The sequence below is a fragment of the Phaenicophaeus curvirostris genome, chromosome 1 (assembly GCF_032191515.1).
Source record: "Phaenicophaeus curvirostris isolate KB17595 chromosome 1, BPBGC_Pcur_1.0, whole genome shotgun sequence".
Lineage (NCBI taxonomy): Eukaryota > Metazoa > Chordata > Aves > Cuculiformes > Cuculidae > Phaenicophaeus > Phaenicophaeus curvirostris.
The window spans coordinates 54079585-54101054 of record NC_091392.1 but is presented as its reverse complement, the minus strand read 5'-3'; the positions used below and the strand labels follow the sequence as shown (position 1 = coordinate 54101054).

General features: G+C 35.0%; 1 protein-coding gene across 3 annotated transcripts in view; it reads right to left on the bottom strand.

The window, feature by feature from the left end:
- Positions 1-21470, bottom strand: part of LRRIQ1 (leucine rich repeats and IQ motif containing 1) — a 108650-nt gene that overhangs the window by 66781 nt on the left and 20399 nt on the right. For all 3 annotated transcript variants that reach the window (XM_069849815.1, XM_069849816.1, XM_069849817.1), the window contains exons 12-17: positions 19518-19591; positions 19138-19231; positions 13851-14021; positions 5787-6263; positions 3683-3821; positions 1051-1170 (exon numbers count right to left, since the gene is read on the bottom strand). In XM_069849815.1, the coding sequence (XP_069705916.1) occupies positions 1051-1170; positions 3683-3821; positions 5787-6263; positions 13851-14021; positions 19138-19231; positions 19518-19591 (1075 nt within the window). The remainder of the gene's footprint in view (positions 1-1050; positions 1171-3682; positions 3822-5786; positions 6264-13850; positions 14022-19137; positions 19232-19517; positions 19592-21470) is intronic.

Here is a 21470-nt window from a genome sequence, read left to right as displayed (position 1 = left end):
TATCAGTTTTCTTTGCTTTACCTGAAACCATTATAAAAAAAAACAAACCAAAAAACCAATGAATATGAACAATTAGAGAAACCAGTGCTCCAGAAAAACATATAGGTCATCAACAGCTGCCTTGCTATGCACACTCAGTCTAGAACTTCCCATATAGAATGTGTCTCTTGAGGTTATAAAAGATAAAATTAGTTAAAAGATTCTTTTCCTTGCTTAATTAATGACAGTATTGATCCTGTAGACATTTTTATTTTTCACTTAATTATTGCTAAACTCAGTTTTGAATGTGATGTTATTCCTCAAATTCCTTTGATGCCTGCTTTTATTTCTTAGAATGGAAACTTCTGAGCCAATTTCCATCCTTTGAAAATGAAAGGACATTATTAACTCTATATAACTTGTAAAAATTACTATTAATAATTTCTGGATTTTGTGCGGCATAGAACTTTTAAGTATGTTCTTTCTCTCACTTAACTATACTTGTCTTTGTAATTTACTACTATATTCAGACTTGTGATCTTTCAAGCACTTTTACCTGTAAGACAAAAGAAGAGCTAATAAATCTGCTTTACCTCTGGTTTTGGGGGTGTGTTCTTTTTACTGGAATACTGCAACACTAATCTCAACTATATTTTCTATATTTTTAACTATATTATTGTTCTCATTCTATCAAGAAAATGAACAATACACACTCAAATATTGTTGACATTATAATCTGTTACTAAAACAATAAAAAGCTAAGCATTTTAGAACAAAAGTAGCTGTTTCTGTTTTCTCATTTGATTGTTCTTTAACTTTAGAAATATATGGGCTTCTACAGTGGGTGTGACATTAATAGTGTATCTCCAAGAGCAGGAAGCAATTAATCCATGACTAATACATTTAAATGGACTATATATACCAAATGCTTCTTTATTTCTGGACATCAAACATGTTAATTCTAACCTGGTACTCCTTTCAATTTCTTTTATTTGCAACACCTAAACAGTTGCTTAAGAAGAAAAATATTTATTTTTCACATGACATTTTTATGCTAATAACTGTGCTTACTTCAGAAAACACGAAATCATCCACATTTACTTCTTCATAGTCATCTTCCACTTCATTACTTTTAACAGCTGCAAGAGCACTGGCCAGTTTCTTTCGCAAAAGAAAACCCTTCCAAAATGCCTAAACAAAAAATTTCAAGTATGTTATACAAAGCCATAGATCAAACCCAAATACAGATTCTCTATGTTATCCCATTAGGAAGATAAAACATCTTGGGCCTTGGTTTAATAGCTCAATGATCTGGTTTTTGAACTTTATGTGACATTTAAAACTACAAGACAAATTAAATGCCAGCACATGTCTAAAGCTTAGAGTACTCAAGAGGCTCGCCACAAGTAAGCAGAAAGGAATCTTGAAACTCCCTCAACTACAAACCTGGGTCAACTAATTAATTATTTGACAATTCCTTTAGGGACTATTATAAACTGAAACGAAAGGCTACATAAGAAAAAGCTGAGTGTCAACTTTCAAATTACTGAGAATAAAAATACACTTGCACTAATAGTCTTACAGTTTACAAGTAGCAATTCTTGGAGACATCTCATGCAATTGACCTAGGTCAGTTACTCTTTCTTAACTGTCTAAGATCTTTATTTAAAAAAAATATTACCAGCAGTCATAATCATATCTAAGAAAAGAAGCACATTAGGAATTAAGTGCTAGAAAAAGAAGAGTGCCAGGAACACATGCCAAGCTGCAGAATCAGATCCAGTAAAACACTTCAGAGATCAAAATTATATAGATGGAATTAAGAAAACTAAATTAAGGACAGCAATTTTTCCTAAAATTGGTTTTTGGGATAGTTAGAGTTCAAGATGGCCTAAGCATTTAAAAACCACCATGCCAAAAATTTCCACTGTCCTGAAAGATGTAATGTTGTCTACATTTAATGGCATTACAATGAAGGCACTAAAGTAGGAAGGCTAAATGTCATATTCTGCCTTAATGTTTAACATGAAGTTTTAGAAAATGATTGTCTAACTGCATAAATTATTGAAAATGTTGCTGCTTTTACACATACATCTCCTTATTATTATAAAAATGACTAAAAGTATTAGAATTGTTTTCATATCATTTCATTGTTGTTGTTCTCCTACAGCTCTTCATAACTGTCCAGATAAAATATTCTGATATTACTGAGTGATCAAATGAAAACTACTTCAACATTGAACAATTTAATTAGTTTTTAAAAATGCAAAGGAGAAAAGCAATCCTAATGGTATAAGCAGAAGGGTAAACTGTAAAGCAGCTGTTAACACAGATTTGTGAAAGCAACAGGTCAGTACTTACTTAAGATCAAAAAGAAAATTTACATTTTAGTAGATTTTAAGAAACAAGACAAAACTGTCTTACCATACAAATTGTGATATAACTACTTAAGAAATTCAGTTCTAGTAAATTCTTTTAAAAAGATTGCAATACAAAGAGGTAAAGGTTCAGAGATGGGTAAAAAGATAAAAAGAAGTACAGAGTAAAGTCAAAAGAGACTAAATGGACTACATTTTTATTTACAAGAGAGTGAAAATAAGGATGGATATAAGAGTGATCTAAAAATCCATTAAATGCACAGAAGATATATAGTATAAAACTTCTATTTTCACACTAACTTTGGAAATTATCAGGTCTGAAACAAACAAAAAGAAGCACATTTTAATCATTATATACATTTGTGAAACTTATAACTTTAATGCATAATAGAGGCCAAATACATAAGTGGATTAAAATAAGTTTATGGAGATAAATTGTTAATATAATAGCTACACACCCTACTCAGTAACTAACTGCCTTAATATGATTCTGTGCTTGTACTGTTTCTCAGTATGCACATTTACTAAACATTTTGCTACTGCCCATTTGTTGACTAGATAGTAAAGAATTACTTGGATTTTCAGTCTGAAGATGGTACTTACGCTCCTAAATCACTTTGGCACTACTGACATTTTTACAGAAGATTTGTAATATCAAACCTTTTTAAGCTAACTTGAAATCTAAAATCAATACAGGGTCCATTTGCTTAAAAATGTACAGAAACCCATGAACCCTGGCAACTTGGCAGGTAAATACTGTATCTGGCTATCAAACTAAATACAGTGAAGGAATGGACTTAAATTTTTGCACTTAGTAATCCATTCTGTTGGACTGTTCGCTCAATGTCTATCATGTGACAATCTATGCCATGGTCTGTTCCCAACAGCAGTATGGATGAGGCAATCCTGGTTTGGGGAGATGGGGAGAGAAAGTAAGAAATGGATAGGTTGTACAGGTACCACATATGATTTACCAGTTAAGCAGCATCTGTCAGTTTAACAGCATAAACATCCCCCACTAAGAACACGGCCACTATATGCCTTAAACATAATATCAGAATTGAATGAAGCAAAACTAATTCAGAGAAATACTCGGTGGAAAAAAAGGAAAACGTATTTATGCTTTTATAGAACTTTTTGTAAAGAAGGCTTTCTTTCAGATACATGAAGTTTATGCTGATTAAACAAACCAGAAAGTTTTAAGGTATGAAACTATTAATAAAATCATCCACAAAAATAGAGAGAATAGGACAAGTATGCAAAACTAGTAAGATTCTTCTCTTATTAAGTTTGCAAAGTAAGCAAAGAGAATACCATAGGCCAACCTGGATTAGTGTGGCAGCTTGATGCTTCTGTCTTAAAGCTTCTGCAAAGTGATTATTCTCTGTCTTGGTGCAGTCCACTTTCCTCCTAGCACAATACCGCCGCCAGAGGGACTGGATCCTTGATGCTGCCCTATGTAGCCTCAGTGAGAAATAAAGAACTTCATGAATGACATAGTTTCACCAGCACAATTGGACTATCATAGCTGCCAAAGTATACCTATAAAACACAGCCCTAAGCATTGAGACAAACGGAAAGCTTTGCCATTAAACTGTAAAGAAATTACAATCTAGATGGGCCATATATGTTCAGAAACCCTGGAGGACATTCACATCACATAACTTTGGAAATCCAGTTATGTAACAGGACTAATCTCCGCAGGACTCTGTTGCCTGTATGTACACTGGAGAGGAAAAGTCACCTCAAAGGAAGGATTAGGTGGAGAAGTGGTTTAACAATGACAGAATGAAGTATTGGAGGGGTTCACTTATTTCCACGGTCTTTATTAAAAAAAAAATAAGGGGAGCTAAATCCTGAAAAGTGCATGAGACAAGTATCTCCAATGGAGCAGAAAGGAAAAACTGAGAAAGTGCAATTTCATCTTTTGCTTACTTTTACCCTTTAATCTAACACTACTGACAACCGGTTATATGTGTATGTTTTCTAATTTGCTCATTGTTTAACAAGCACTGATTACAGACTATTTAGATTTGTTCTGTGACTAAGCTTTCTGAATTCATCTTAATTTATACTGATGGAGAAAGAGCTTAAAGGCAGCTCTGCATTATGACTTCACTATCTTCGAGTCCTTCTCTCCACAAAATTCTCATTTCAATTGGACAGTAGCTCTAACAAAAGACATCTAAACTTCCCCCAATCTTTACATATTTTCTTTCCTTCTGGAGTGCATCTATTTCAATAGAGGAATATTTTTCGGCAAAAAATGCACAGTTCAGAGGTTTTTCCTAAAACTTGTTTATTAAGTTTACCAGCCCCCAAGTACAGTTTGTTTATAAGCTTTGCACCTATAAAAACAGTAGCTGAGTTAGAAAAACTAACAAATAAACCCCCCACAGTCCTCTAATGGTTTGCATTTTGCATTGAAAAGAAATGTCCAATAGACTTACAGAATGCGTTGAAAACATTAACTAAAAACTCAAAATGAACTATTTCCAAAAGATTTTTCTGAAGCATTCATCTATAGACTACTATACGCTTAATTTCAACTTCCTGAAGACAATGATGAATTCTATAATCTTCCTGAACAATAAATTTTGTGACAAATTATTAGTGTAAGTATCTACTAAGCACTACTGCCTATTTACAATAACTCAAAACAGTATGAAGAAGCCCACCTTCCATGCTTGCTCTTCATAGTGTTCCCAAGACTAGCAGCAAATACATTCAGAAGAGGTAATAAACCAGTCTGTTTCATGTGGGAGAATACTTAGGGGCACAGAACAAGTTGAACTGGTCCCTCACCCCAGCCTCCACTTTTAAGAAGCAGGTTAAGGCATGTTTGAGGAATACCAAGGGCAGGACGGGCCGTTAGCAATTCAGTCATCATAACAGCAGGAGACTGGCCTAAGGTTAAGGGAGTTGGCTGGTGGATTTAAGCAACTTATCCTTTTTGCCTTCTAAACAATATTAACATAAACTCTATAAAAATGACTCTTGAATGTCTAACGAATAATAAAGTGAAAAAGGCTTTCACTAGTTTGTAGTTTAAACTGCCTCAAAATTCCGACAAACCATCCAGCATTTTCCTCCCTAACATTGTTATGTGTCATTGAATTAGTAAATTTATTGAAAAAAAAGGAAAAGGTAGGAGACCAAGAGAAAGTTTTCAAATTCTCGTACTATATCGTGGTTCTAAATTATTTCACATACATTTCACATGATATTCTAACATATCAACTGACAGAATACCACAAAGTACTGTTAATATAGACTAGCGTGTGCTACCTTGAAATAACTCTTCATTGTCTAACAAGCTTAAAATTATTGTTTTCTTACAAGTCCTGTGCCTCTGTTTTAAACAAGAAATCCTCACTCCTATTGCCTCTCCATACAATGTATTTGAAATCAAACTGACATCCGTCTTACCTTTCTTTATCATTCACAAAATACTGAAGATCTCTTCTCATACTACTTGCCGCTATCACTGACTGTTGCAATGTGAGTTGGGCTGAAATGTTATTGTTGCCTTTGCTCTCCCCACTGTAATTAATACAAGATTCAGTGCTCTTCTGCTTCACCCTCTGATCTTCTTTGTTTTCCTTATGGTGCACAGGTATGGAGGAGTTAACGACTGTGGCCTGAATATGGCCAGTAGTAATCCATCTTTCGGAAGGATCCAACAAGACCTGTTTATTTTCTGTCGCACCCATGATAAAGAGGTTATTTTCCTGTGGGCAGGCAGTGGATGTTGGTTTTAAATGATTTTGCAGTGCTTCTGGTCCATTTCTGTCAGTAATGTTTAGTTCACTGTACTCATGTGCATAGCGATGTTTAATACTAAGTTTCATCAACTGATTAAAATACCGGCATTGTCCCTGTGCAGAATCAATGGAAGAGACAATTCTGAAAAAAAGATAAAAACGTTTTCACATGTTTCAGACTGTATGAATGCTTTTTAAAACATATATTCCCTGTACTATTTTCTAAACTACCGTGTATCTTCCAGTATCCTTACATGTTTCCATAATCTTACAGTGAACAGTAATTACTCTGATTGAAAATAATTCACAGTATTTATAAACCTTAATTACATATTTCTTCTTTTGGCAGCATTTAGAATGTACTCATAAAACTAGATTGTTTATTTTACTCTGACTGTTTTTTAGAAAAGGTTTCAGTCTGTTTGAAATAGGCACTACAGCATATATTTCACTATTAATTTTCTGCGTGGTTAGAGGCATACGAAGCTGAGAATTGTAGAGGATTTGAGGCAATTTTGTTATAAATCCTGTAACAGCCTTAATAGTCTGATTTTATCTGGAAAATATGAAAGCTAATATAAAAATAACAGTTATTTTAAAATTTAGATTAAACTACAGCAACAAACCCAAAACTTAGATTCAAACCAATAAACTGCAATGTCTAGAGAGAATGTAGGAAAACAAACTTAAATATAGATATTTTTATCAACATAAGGGACAGTGCTAGACTGAAGCAAGAGTAATTTACAAAGTCTAGCTCTCATTAATTCTTTGTGTTAAACCATCTGAATGACGAGGACGAGTAAGAGCAAATATGAACTAACTGTTTCAGATTTAGAAGGCTGGCAGTATTTAGACAGTGTTTATCTATTGTATTAGGTAGCAGGTACTTTTTGAATCACAAAAACCTTTTCCTTGGATTGCATAGATGGACACAGAGCTCCATTTTCAGTGCACAAAGTCAATTCTAGGTCAGCAATCCAAGAAAACAAGTAGAAATATGATTGATTCTCTAGGGAGTCTGGAAAAATCAGGTCCTAACATCACAATTTGAATAACAGAATTTTCCTTCCTGTTTATCGTTCTTGAAAAGTGAGGCTTTTATAAGGTTCAATTGTGAAAATAATCTTTATGTATACAACCATTTCCTCTAGATCTTTTTAGATTTTTAAGAACATACAGAATTTATCTCACAAGAATAAAAAAGATCCTAACTCCTCCTCTGCTAGTAAAACTTGACTGCTGTTAGAGAAAATATGAATGGCTAAATTAGAAGGCAAATTCATGCACCTTAATTACACAACTCACTATGCATTAGCTGTACATTTAATTGCCCATTAAACAACATTACTTCTACTCCTGCTAGTTCCACAAATACGGCAGCAATTCCTAAAAATATTTAAAATAATGCATACGTTTGCTTAAGGATCTAAAAAATTTAACTACATGCTAAGAATAGCAATTTCTTCAACATTAAATACTTAAAGCATTAGTTAAATACACCTTAACTAAACAGTTGGTCAAATTAATTAAGAAGATAAATTTGGTACAAGACCATTACCAAAGTTCTACAAAACACACTATGGGGAAAAGACAGAAAAAGAAAAAACAAAAAAAACCCCACCGAAGTCCATTCCCACCTTTTGTCCTCTATCTTGTTTTAGTTTTGTTTGTTTACTTGAGGCTTAAAACATGGCAGAAAAACCCAGAATGTTTTATACACTGGACAGAATAAATTTATTTCTGAAAAGTATATTCTGAGTATACTTGTTCATTCCTCAAAAACATAAACAAAGAAAACCAAAACATCTTAACAGTGAACAAAGTAGGTTACTTGTGCATTCTCGCCTTTGACATCTTGTGCAGCTGTTTCACCCTTCCAGTAGCTATGAATATGGCAAACAGAAACAGTTCAGGCCAACAAAGGCTGCAAAATATAGTTCTGTCACTGTGCGCATGCACCCTATCTCCCAGCTCATGCATTCCCTGAAAATCCACAACTATACTCTAATTTTGTAGAATTTTCGGATTGTCCTTTATGCTTCAGTGGCTTTTCTTTTAGTCAGTCAGATCAGCCTAAGTTTCAAGAAAGGAAGCTGTAGTGATAGCCCAGAGAATTATGAGCAAAAGACGTGGCTTGATAACTGTATTTGGGGCTCTCCTGCAAAGGTGAAGCTCCAAAGCAAAGTATTATGATGGAACCTGAGTGCTAGGTGGCAGTCAGCTTAGCTTCATGGTTCCCTGAGGCAAATAGGGATTTCAGGCAGCTCTGAAGAAAAAAACAACTATTCAAGAGCTTGGGGTAGAGCTATCAATGCACTGCAGTTTCCTAAGTGTGTCAGAAGGACTGAATTCTCAATACCAGAAATTTGCTCGCAAAGATCACTTATCCAAACTACAGAAAGGAAGCTGCCACATCCAGGACTGATTCGCACCCCCCATAGGAAGAAAGAGAAAGGACAAAGTTGCCTTTCAGGCCTTTTGGCATTCTAAGTCAATGGGTCAAGTCACACTAACTTTTCTGGAATTGCTTCTTGGTTAAGATACAACTAAGGTTTTAAGCATAAATTGGCATCTTGACAAAACACGATTATCCTGATGGAAGCACCAGTATTCATACTCTCAGACTGCTTACCATATAATGTAATATAAATGAATACAGCAGTCTTGCTACAGCAAAATTACTATGACTTACAGCTCTGATCAGGACATTCCCATACGTTAAATGGCCACCCATAGCTTTGTTTTGATCTTAACAAGTTAAGGTTATTTATGCCATATGTAAATTTTAGCATAGTCAAAAAGGATGCATTGGATTTGCAGGTGGAGAAAAGGAGAATATGCCAGAAAAGGAGGATATCAGTCTTTCACAGGAAGGTACAAATGTGCCAGGATAGTGGCCCTGCTAGTACCTAAAGACCAAAATATTACTTTCACAAACAAACGCTATGAGCAGTAAGCCATTTGTAGCTTTTCTTACCAAAAAGATATCTCACAGGTGGTGCTAGGATTTTCCAGGGACTTTGAGGAAAGATAAAAGCATTAGAATTCAATTATAATCTATTTGGAAATTCAAGTCAGGCACTTATTAATGACTGCTACAACTTTAGTCCTAACATCAAACCAAGAATATCCATCATTGTCATCTTGGTAATCTAGACCAAAACCTGCTCAGTTTCTCATGCAATGTCTAGGAAGGTAAAAGCAAACCTCACTGACACATACGAGGCATAAGGATCCATGCACTGGCTGACTTAATAGAAACTGAAAAGTTATTCATTCTTTCAGTGATGTTCCAATGGAGTTTAAATCAGCCAAAATGCAGCCACTTTGAAAGTTTACGGTGGTAGCAGAATCTTGCTTACACAGCTGACATCTTTTCTAGAAAACTTCCTCTTGTAACTGCACCTGCAAGGCCTGCTAGGTTATTCAAAGTGCATAATTTCATCAGAATGAGACTGTTAAAATTATATGGAAAAGTCAACAGGAAAAAAATCCTCTCAGAGGGAAAAGAGACAGCAGACAAACATTGCCAGTTCTAACCAGCAATGGCAGTTTTCTCCTGGCCATTGCACCTAGCATCATGTTTTCAGTTTGCAGCTCTACTGTGGTTTTGGCAAGTTAATTATTTGAAGGGTTAGATTCCTCCCCTCCCCCAAACACAAATCATCATTTGGTTCGTTTTGTAAAAAGGAATGTATAAATTCTGATACATGGAATGTGCAACTAGCACATCCTAATTTTAACTGAGCTTTTGTTTGTAATGTTTATGGGTATAAATCAGAGGGTGGCAGATTTAGATTAGACATAAGTATTTTTTCACCGTAACAGTGGTGAGGCACTGGCACAGATTGCCCAGGGAAGTTGTGGCTGCCCCCTCTCTGGAGGTGTTCAAGGCCAGGTTGGATGGGGCCTTGTGGAGCCTGATCTTGTGGGACATGTCCCTGCCCATGGCAGAGGGGTTGCAGCTAGATGATCTTTAAGGACCCTTCCAACCCAAACCATTCTATGATTCCATAACACTGTGGTGAAATATAACTTGTGTTAGGAGAAACGCCTATAAACTACCCTGAAATCTGCATATGTGATGACTGAAAGCAAATGAGTGCAGTCAAGTTGTTGTATTAATTTCTACTCTTTACAAGATATCTAAAGATTATGTTACAGAAAGCATTCATTAGAATCGAGAAATTTAATTTTAAAATACGTTTAATACTTAACTATGGGAAGCACAGTGAATTTTCAGGCAGAAACAACAAACAATTTAACCGGGCAGCAGTGGTTATGAAACATGGATTAGGAAAGCAAGAAGCGATTACTTTTGGCAGCTTACATACTTGAGGTCACACCTACAGGGGCTCATAACTTAGCAAGATGTGAAACAGACAGAAGTTTCTTCTATTGTTGGCCTGTTTTTTAGCAATGTCACATTAATTCAGGGAACGTATTGCATTATGTACATATAATAGCTGTGCTTTTAAAGGCTTATGTACAAAAAAGTTGTTTACAGTTCCTTTTATGAACTGCAGTTTTCGACACTTTTCAAATCATCTATAAATTGTACTTTTATTTTGACCAAAACATAGTGTGTTTTAACAAACAAGAAATTCATTTTAAGACTAAATTTAATATGAGATTGCTTCAACCATGTCAAAGTTACCAACTTAACAGATTGAGAATTAATTCTCAAAACTTCAAAAAACCCCACAACCCACTCTCTCCCTGCTCTTCCCCCAGCCATATCCTCAGGAAAGAAGGGATTTTTATATAATTTCTTCTTCCCACTATTCTTCTCAAACAGCTGCAAGATCTTTGAAACAAAACTTATACAGAATCATAGAAGAAGTCTCAACTGCAGGAACCCTCAGGAGATCTCTAGTCCAATCTCTTGCTTCAAAGCTTGATTAGCTCTGAGATCACACCGGGTTACTCAGGGCTTTATCAATTCAGGTCTTGGAAAAACTCCAAGAACAGAGATTGCACAGCCTCTCTGCATAACCTGATGCCATGTAGCACTGTCCTAACAGTGAAAAGGTTATTTATGACCAGTTGTACTGTGTCTGGCTGTGATGGAGTCAATTCTCTTTAAAGCTGTCCAATTGGTGCTGTGTTTTAGATTTGTGACCAAAACTGTACTGATAAAATACTAATATTTTAGCTGTTGCTGAACAGTGCTTGAATAGAATGAAGTCCTCCTCTGCCCCATTCAGCAAGTAGGCTCTGTGTGGCCAGGAAGCTGGGAAGGGGCACAGGCAAGCCAGTTAACACAAACTGATCCAAATTATATTCCAGACCCTATAATGTCAGTTCAGAAATAAATTTTTTTTCCAAGGTAGCTGTTGCTCAGAGAATGGTTGGGCATCAGTCTGCTGGTGGGAGGTGATGAGTGAGTGATTGCTTTTTGGGTTTTTTACTCTACTCTTTCCTTCACTTATTAAACTGTCTTTATCTTCATTCACTGTTTTTTCTTGGTTCTGGTCTTCTGATTCTCTCTGCCATCCTGCTGGTGAGGGGAGGAGTAAGCATGCAGTTGATGGGTGCTTAGTTACTGGCTGAGATCAACACGCTACACCAGTCTGAACCTCTCTTGTCTCATCCTAGGTTCTTGTTACTCACTCTTCTGCCTTGCATTACTGCAAAGACCCTGGTTCTGTCTTCTTGAGCATGGGCTAGAACCCCTTGACCATCTCACACACCAATCTCGTTCCAGTTTATCAATGCCTTTTATGTACTGGTGACCTAAACTACCAGGAACAGTATTCTAGATAATAAGGGGTGAAGAGAGGGAAATAACAACTTCCTCAATCTATTGGCTGTGTTCCTGTAAATACAGTCCAGAAAATTCTTTGGTTCCAGGGCACACTGCTGGCTCACATTCAACTTGTTATCTACACAGATCCAAAGGTCCTTTTCAGCAGAGACCAGTCAGGCCCAGCCCCTTTGTTGCAAGGGGTCACTCCTTCCAAGGTAAAGAAGTTTGTGCTTGTCCTTTTTGAATTCACAAGTTCTTGTTGGCCTGTTTCCACAGCTTGCCTAGGTCCTTCTGAATGGTAGCCCTTCCCTCAGGTATATAAACAGTTTCTTCCCAACTGTTGTCATCTGCAACAATAATAAGTGGGCACTCCAACTCCTGCCCCAGGTCTTGTCTTGATAAAGAGAGACTTGATAAAGATAAGTCTCAGCCTCCAGAAAGTAGCACAAGCCATTAACTATTGAAAGTTAATTGATTCATACAGACTGCAGTTAAATAAACCATGAAATTTTGTGAATGTTATCTTTCTTGCCCACTTTTTACAATCTGGCAGAAATATATATGAAAATTAAATCCTTAAATGCTACTACAGCTTTCTCACAAGTCATATTCTAATTACAAATTGGCATATTTTTTTCTGCAAAGGATACTGATGAAACAGGTCCTATATCTCAGACGTAAGAAATTTTTCTCTACCATAAAGGAGGAGGAATACCCTTTTTTATTTTTTAATTTTTCTCTTTTCCTTTTAAGAAAAAGAAAGAACACTATTTCAAATGGCAAACAGATCAGCAAATATCAACTTCCTACCTGCAAACCAGGAGCCAAAAATCACAGAAGTGAAGATGTATTTTTGGGATTTAATGGAGAGACACATGTGATTCAGAAGCCACCTAAACATTAGAAGACTGCACTATATAATTCTTCGCAATCTACTTTCAATGTAATTCTTAATATAAACTCTTTTCACAGGAAACTGTTTTATAAGATTTTACTGTAGCTTAAAAGCATCCGATAACACATCAATGTAATGTCCCATTAGATAGTAAGATGACACTATAGATAGGTAAGTTTACATGTAAATGCAAATCAGCTAGATTACGAGAAAAATATAGGTACTTTTCCTGTATCTACAAAGTACGCAAGGAGAAGTTCAAACTAAAGTACCGTCAAATGTCACATGCTTCACCTGTTCTGGGATAACATTCTGTACGTGGCAGGATCAAGGAAACTACCTTTCCAAACATCAGCAGACAAGCTAGATATTAGAAGGACTACGAGGATATTGTGAACCTGTTAGGAAATTAAAAGGAGCTAAGAAAGAAGAAAATGTGCAATATTTCCAAGGTAAAAACTTGAAATGTTTACATATTGTAAAGCGATGAAAAGATATCAGGTATAAATGATAAAGCTGAAGTCACTCAACAACTAATCATGATAACAATGATAAAGGTGGTAACTATGATAAAAATCAAAGACCTGTAAACTAAGCTATTCAATCCACTGCTTTTAGAAAAAAAGAGGTGAAAGCTTTTGCAATCATTTAGAACATGAATAATACAGACATGAAAAAAAAAATCAGGAAAAAAAATAGAGCATATTGCACCAGCAGCCAGACTAAGTTGGATTAAGCTGAAGCTGGAAGTCATGTTAAATATGATTATAACACCTTCAGGATTTAAGCTACAATTCCTGCATACCATTGTACCATGTTGTGTGTATGAATTTGTTCAACAACTACTAGGTTTTGTACCATCTATTTTCTCAAACTTAAACAAACAAAAGTTGAGACCCACATATTTTAACATCTATCTGAAATACCTGTTGCACTGAAGTGAATGATTCTAGTCTCTTTCTTAGAATGAAACACTTCCAGGAGAAAAATTAAGTAATTTCATAGGAAAGACACCAAGAACTACACTAATGATAAATGAAAACATATTTCTGAAAGCAACTTATAGTCACATAAATACATACCCCAGTTCAGCAGCCTTTTTTTTCAGAGCAATATTTTCTTCTATTTGAACTTCATAAAGTTCTATACAAGTTCTTGCTTTTGATTCTTCATCAGTTGTGGGTAAAGCATGACAGCTTAAGTTTTCACCATCAAGAAACTGTAAACTAGGAAGAACCTTACACAGGGAAGGCCTTAGAAATGAAAAAGTCATCATTAGTTTTGTGATAAAGTCCCAATAACACCCCCTATTTATTGATACAATTGTGTAATGAGATAGAATGTAAAAGTTCTAAGTATTTGCATATATTCATTCTTACTTAATATGTCGATATACTAAAAAAACCTTTATTCTTAGTAAACCATAAAACTGGTAAGAAATCTCACTAAGAAAACTATTTTTCATAATACTTTGTTGGCATAAAGACAGCTGCTGAAATGCTGACCCCAGGGAGGTCAATGACAACATTCTTAATTCACTAAAGCTAGCATTTTACCTGCTTGACCACCAATAGGAAAATCTGACACACCTGTGCTCAGGCACCTGCAATGCATTTGATCAGCAGGCAAGACAGGAAGCTAAGTCACAGGATTCAGATACAGCACTGGCTTTGTTGGCATATTGAAAGGATTAGATTTGAAAACTTCACAGAATACTAAACATTGTCAGTTTTACTGCTTATAGTATTTGCATATACCACACAGAGCAATATAATATTAACTATGACTTATTGGAAAAAATCCACCTTTGAAATTTTGAATTTGGGTCAGTGAAAGGGATAACAGAAGAGATGACATTTCCTTGCTATGAAAAGGACAGTCAGGGCCACTGAGGTAAGAAAAAATACATAGGAGAAACTCATCTACTGATTTAAAAAAACACAGTATCAATGCCGTCTCTTCTAGGTTATTATGAAACATAATCTAATACTGCAAACTTCCTTCAAATATTTCTTATAACAGACCAAATTTTTTGAAAGTTTCAAGAATGCAAAATTATTTAAATTAATACATCAACATTCAGTTAGTTTTAAGTAACACACATGGAAACACTTATTATAGGCTGTAAGTTCCCTTACCATTAAAAAAAGATACCATTTTCAAAAGCTGAGAACTCCCTGACTATTCCCTGTGAATATAAAGGACTATTACATTTGGAATAAAGCAATGGGTCTAGACAGACAGTCCCTGAAAACATAGAGGGGAATTACTAAAGCTGAAGTTGAACAGTGATACATTAAAAATACGCCATATCAAAGTTGATTGATGCTGGAAGTATCGTGTCTTAGAGCCCTGGGATCTCAACACTAGTTTTTCCAGCTGGGTTTCTCCTGGTGAAGGGCTGAGTCAATATTTCATTTAGTGAAAACTTCCTGGTGAATATTCTGTCACTTAAGAGGATCTATTAATCATTACAGCACTGAAACACATTCCCCTAGGAGTGCTCAGACTGATCCCAGGGTTTAATTTTTAAAAAGCATTTTCTTACTACTTCACTTTTGTTGGTGTTATCACTGGCTGGACATGAAAGTACAAAACCAATCGGGAAACTTTACAACTAATTCCTTTGTTGGTATCAAGGGGTTATGTAAAGTTCACTGGAACATATTGCCTGAAGATATGGTCAAGGCTGTATTCAGCAAATCCATATTTTATAGTATCCCATACTTTAAATCCTTTAGACAAATGAATCTCTTGTCTAATCATAAGAGCTCTATTGGGTCAAGTAATCTAAAGTGTCAGTTCTTATAGTTAAATTGGAATTCAGATAGGTTTTCCCTCCAGGTAATAAGTGAAATGAGAAATAACAGTAATTCTGTAAAATGGTGATAATTAAAACAATGCAAATGGGAAATTAAGATATTGTCACAGTCACTGAATTTAATTCACAAAATTACCTGAAGTATTATGGGAATGCAAATAAGTATGCTCATTGAAAAAAAAAAACAAATCAAGAGAAAATATATTTGTACAGCTTTCTTTTAAGCCACTCTAAGATTTCCAACTATAAGTTTCAAACAGTTCTTTTTTCCACTGATATACTATTGAGAAATTTGCACAAAAATCTTTTAGTGGAAGATATACAAGCTCTGACACAAAAATCCCTCAGACTAACCCTATAGCTCAGGAACCAAGAGTGGGAGGACAGAAAAAAAGACATAGTTATAGAACATGTACCAACCTGTCAAAAGTGAGACAAGGCTAAACTCGATTGCTTCACTCAGTACATGTAGACACATTTAAATACAGATACCTTATTACCCTCGGTTGAAAAATGTCAGTGTGCAAGACTTAACAGTGAGTTAACATCACATTTCTTGTGAAAAAGAAGAAATCTGTGACAGAAACTTTTCAGTTATTGACTGAGGCTTACAGTGAAGGGGTCCCAAAGATCAAGTCAGTGCTCAAAGGAACACCTTTTTTGTCAGTAGAAGATGTGAAACCAAAAACAACGGAGATCCAGAACAGCCTTTCAGGAACTGATCTGCAGAATTGCTTTGAACATTGGCAGAATTGTATGCAGCTGTGTGTAAACTCAGAAAGGAATTATTTTAAAGGTGAATTTCTTAATTTGTTGAATACGAAGATACAGGCACAGTCTCTTTTTTTTTTTTTTTGTGTCAGACCTCGTACATGTAAGGGTGGTTTTGTTTTTGTTTTTTTCTCTTAATACAACACATACATAAAAACACATATTTGCTGTTGCAGTACTAGGCAATCTAATATATCAAATGTAAACACAATTTATCAAAACACATTCTTGTGCAACAGTGCAGTGTAAAGTCTCATTTTAATTGACCTGAAATTATACAAGGAATAGTTTGGTCATTCTTCAAAATTCTGATTGTTACAGAAATGAACAACAAAGTAAATGTTTGTAAAACTCATCCTAGTTTCATTGAATCATGAAATCATAGGATCATGGAACAGTTTGGGTTGGAAAGGACTTTTAAAGGTCATTTAGCCCAACCCCCCCCAAAATGAACACCTTTGATAGAAATGGACTGAAAACTGTTTCAAATTCCTAGGCTTAAAAACCAAAAATTAAAAAAAAAATCATATTTCCCTATTTAAAAAATCTCAGTCACCTGTTTGTATTATACACAACATAATAGCCTAACTGTTGTGTCTCCTTTAATTTCCTGAGACATTTTATCATGTCAACACATTCCTAGATAAATTCTTCATTCCCTTAGCTGAAAGAACCAGCAATTTTTCAAAGTCTTATTGATTAAATTATTCTTTGTACATTTAATAGAATTATAGTATGAGTTTACTAAAAGACACTCTACCATTTCAACATATGTATTCTGGAACACCAACTAAAAATCTAAAATTGCATTTCCAACTTGTCATTCTGCTCCTGAAGGCTGGTAGACTAGAAAGCATGAATTCAAAGGAAGCTGAAAGAATACTTGATATAAAATTAACAGTACTGCTATTCTATTGCTGAGCAGTTCTTTCAGATGGCTTTAAGTCTTGATAGCACTAGCCCTCAGACAGGGTTTCAAACCAATGAATTCAAGAAACCAGGCAACTTCTACTAAAATACAAAAAAATATACATAAACCCTTATCCATGTACAATTCATTCACATAGCTTACAAATACATTCCTATCACAACTACTGATTTCAAGGATTCTAGTGACAGCATCTCATTTCATATGTCAAGTTCCCTTTCTACCCTATCTGGTTTTACTATGTACACATATACCAGTCTCTAAGTCCAACTCTAATTTTATTTCAGTATTATAGAGTAAAAGAATGGCTTGGGTTGGAAGGGATCTTAAAGATCATCCAGTTCCAACCCCCCTGTCACGGTCAGGGGCACCTCCCATTAGATCAGGTTGCTCAAGGCCCCATCCAACCTGGCCCTGAACACTTCCAGGGATGGGGGTGAGCACCCAGAACTTCCCTGGGCAACCTGTTCCAGTGCCTCACCACCCTCATTGTGAAGAATTTATTCCTAATGTCTATTCTAAATCTTCCCCCTTACAATATAAAGCCATTCCCTCTCATCCTATCACTACACACCCTTGTAAAAAGTTCCTCCCCAGCTTTCTTGTAGGCTCCCTTCAGGTACTCGAAGGCTGCTATGACGTCTCCCCAGAGCCTTCTCTTCTCCAGGCTGAACGACGCAAACTCTCTCAGCCTGTCCTCAAAGCAGAGGTGCTCCAGCCCTCTGATTATCTTCATAGCCCTCCTCTGTACCTGTTCCAAAAGTTCCATATCCTTCCTGCTTTGGGGATTCCAGACCTGGACACAATACTCAGCAAAGAATAACATTATTTTTACATCTGTGACTCTTTCATAATCATAAGAGCTACTATTTTGTGCAACGATAAGGAATTCTTTTAAAAAGAAAAAAAGCCAAACCTTCAGCTACAAAGGAAAAATCAACCATTCATTCTGATTTTTTCTTCTTCTAAATTTTTTTCCTTAAAAGATGCTACACCAAGGATTCCTTGATACATTTATTATAGATACCACTCTTTCTCTAGCTATGTGCAGTGTGAGCCTGTCAAAGCAGCAAGACTGTTAGGCAGTGAACGGATGAACTGATGGAAGAAGTATATAGGGAAGAAAAAAAGACAGAAAAGCAGAAAGAGAAACACTATAAGAAACTATGTGATAGTTAGAAATTGATGGCTGTGAGGAGGGCAAGTAAGCAGAGTAAGACAGTTAATAGTCTGAGAAAAAAAATAAAGGCTTTAAACAGTGCAGTTGAAAGAGCAGGAGAAGACAGGTTGAGTGGATGGTCATGTCTTTGAGCAAAAGTATTAATAAAATATAAAACAGGGTAATAAAAGTCAGACAAAACCTCAGAATGTTAAAATTACCAAAGATGGTAAACTTATCAGTAAAGAGGAACAACCAGATCTCAAGCTGAAAAAAGAAGATATTGTGGTCAGTGGACAAAGAAGCAGTAACAGACAGAGAATGTCTATATCATGATTATAATTTCTGCATTTACTTAAACAAATTATCATAAAGAAAAACACTCATTTAGGATAATAGTTAAAGAGCACAGAGAGACCACTGTTGAATTTTAGCACAAACTTCCTATTAAGGTTATAGGTGCTAGGCGAAACATCAAGATTTTTATTTAAACAAACCCACAAACTGGAATTCTTAGAAAATAAAGATCATAGAACTGAATTTTACTTGTTATTTTCATACATTTTTCCTCCAATTTGTGGTAGCGTTCATACTTGTCTCATTTCTACTATTTAACTAATGTATGTACACCTAGCTTTTGGCTGATTTTGCTGATTAATTTAGCAAATTACATTAAATTAATTTTCCTACCTCCAATTCCTTTCTTGGAGAAAAGGATTTCCACTGAGGGACAACTCCCTTAATTTATGACAGCCACTTAACCACATAATGACATCTTTAAGATCTGTGTTGTAGCAGGAAAGAAAATCAAATATAAACTTGAATACAGAATCATATTAACTCTCATAAAATCTTATATGATGTACCAAAATCATAAAAGACTACAAGCAATTCTGCTATCTATAGCGCATAGTTATGATCAACATCTATAACATCCAAGTTCAGAAAGCAATTTATATATTTTCTGTATAAATGTCTTTTTAAACTAAATGGGAACAATCAAGATAAAATAAGTTAATAATTTAAGAGTTCTTTTTTGGATGGTGCTTTATGTTCTTTATACAACTCACCTGACAAGTAGTTATTTTTGATATCCAACTTTTCCAAAGACACAAATGAATTTAAAGGCACAAGCTCAGTTAAACTAAGAACAAAACAGAAGAGGGTTTTTTTCAATTAAATAAAGCAACAGTTCATAAGCAGAAGGGTACCCAAATCTTCCATAGTTATGACAATTTACTTATTTCTATAAGAAAACACTCCTTAGCTATCCAAGGTGCTAGAACTAATTACTGACATTTTAACTTGAAAATAATTGTTAATAGTTCAGTTTTTAATATTTATTCATTAATGTTTTGTTTTATCTGCTAAGTATTTCATGCTGTTCCTTGCATTTAGTGCTGAGAATCTGTAGTCTTGTAAGATTTACACAACTCTACTGGCTTTTCTTTAGGCATCTTAAGTAGAAAGAAACTAACACAAGACTTCAATTCTGGAGAACAAAAAAAACCTGCTTTTCCTCTTCCCGCTTTCTTCATTTTTCATTGCTGAAACTTCTTGTCAGTTTGTTTCCCTTCTCCACTCCGCGTATTACTTCCTAGATTTTAAAACTAGTTACCAAAGATAGTCAACTGTTGTCACAGTTGTATTTCTTAACAAGTCAAGGCTGCACTGCCCTGGGCTTCCACTGTCCTACTACTTCTGTAAAGCAGTGTCAAATAGGTGCCTTTTATACAGACAGCTATGGAATTGCTCTTCTTGCATATCAGAACTTTCCTTGTGCAACAAAGCAGTAGTAACGCCATAACAAAATTCTTCGTAGTATGGAAGAGTAAATGTAAGGAAACTGATCTGACACTCATATGTACAAAGGATTCTGGACTGTAATATGTATATATCACTACTATTAAAACATTAGCGTCCAGTGTATTCAAATTTCTTTACTTACAAACTTGCATTGGTGCAACTAGGAGACAACTGCCAGGCTATTTCCACATATTACATTTCAGATTTAAAATTTTATTTTGTTTTATGATAATTATGAAAGAGGGAGGAAAAATAATGTAAATCATAATGTAAAGAAATAAATTCTTCAACTAAAACCAGACTGCTTATATATAAGCACATACTAAATCAACAATATCTGTTAAAAAAAAACCAAACACGTTTTGGTAACTCGGTGCATCTCTGAATGAACAAGGCCTAAGCATAATAGACGAATGGTAACACTAATTGTCAAATGTGTGGTCACTTTGTAATTGCTAATTTTTATGGAAAGCAGTATTTTCTGAGGGTATAGTGCCTTTGAAAGCTATAAATCGGAATTCTTATGGTCAGAAAAAAAAAAGACCCACTCACTCTACAAACTTGCAACTAGTCAGAGTCAAAAATACTTATTTGCAGCTGAAATGTGCGACTATGTCCTATTTCTAACATGGGCATTGCAACTGAAAGACAGAGCTGGATGTCACTGGTACAAACAAAATGCTTGTTGTAGATACTTTAATCTTGTTGAAAATTTGACAATATGCAAAACAACAAAAATCACATTCAGCTGACAATTACTTTTATATGGCAGCATAATATTTAATAATAACATAGAAACAGATATAAAGCCAATTAAGTATATGTCACTATGCTTCCATTTCTTTCTGAAACCACAGTTTAAAGTTCTCCTGGGTCTAGACCTATCTAGTTCTATTACCTCCTTGGCAGCCTTCCATGGAATCAAATAAATATGAAGTATTAACTCTAAAAATAATTAAACTTAGATCTGTACATAGCACTACAAATATCAGCATTTTAGGTTCTCAGTAGCATAATATAATAAATTTATTAATAATATTATTGACAGTAGCCAATATAATACTTGTAACAAATATCATCATAGATATTAGTGACTAACAGTACAGCTGCAAAGACTGAAAATCCACTATTCACATTACAGAGTCACATATTCAGAAATACTCAGGAAAATAAATATCCTAATTTGCACAAGGGGTGAATGATAACATAGTATTTTA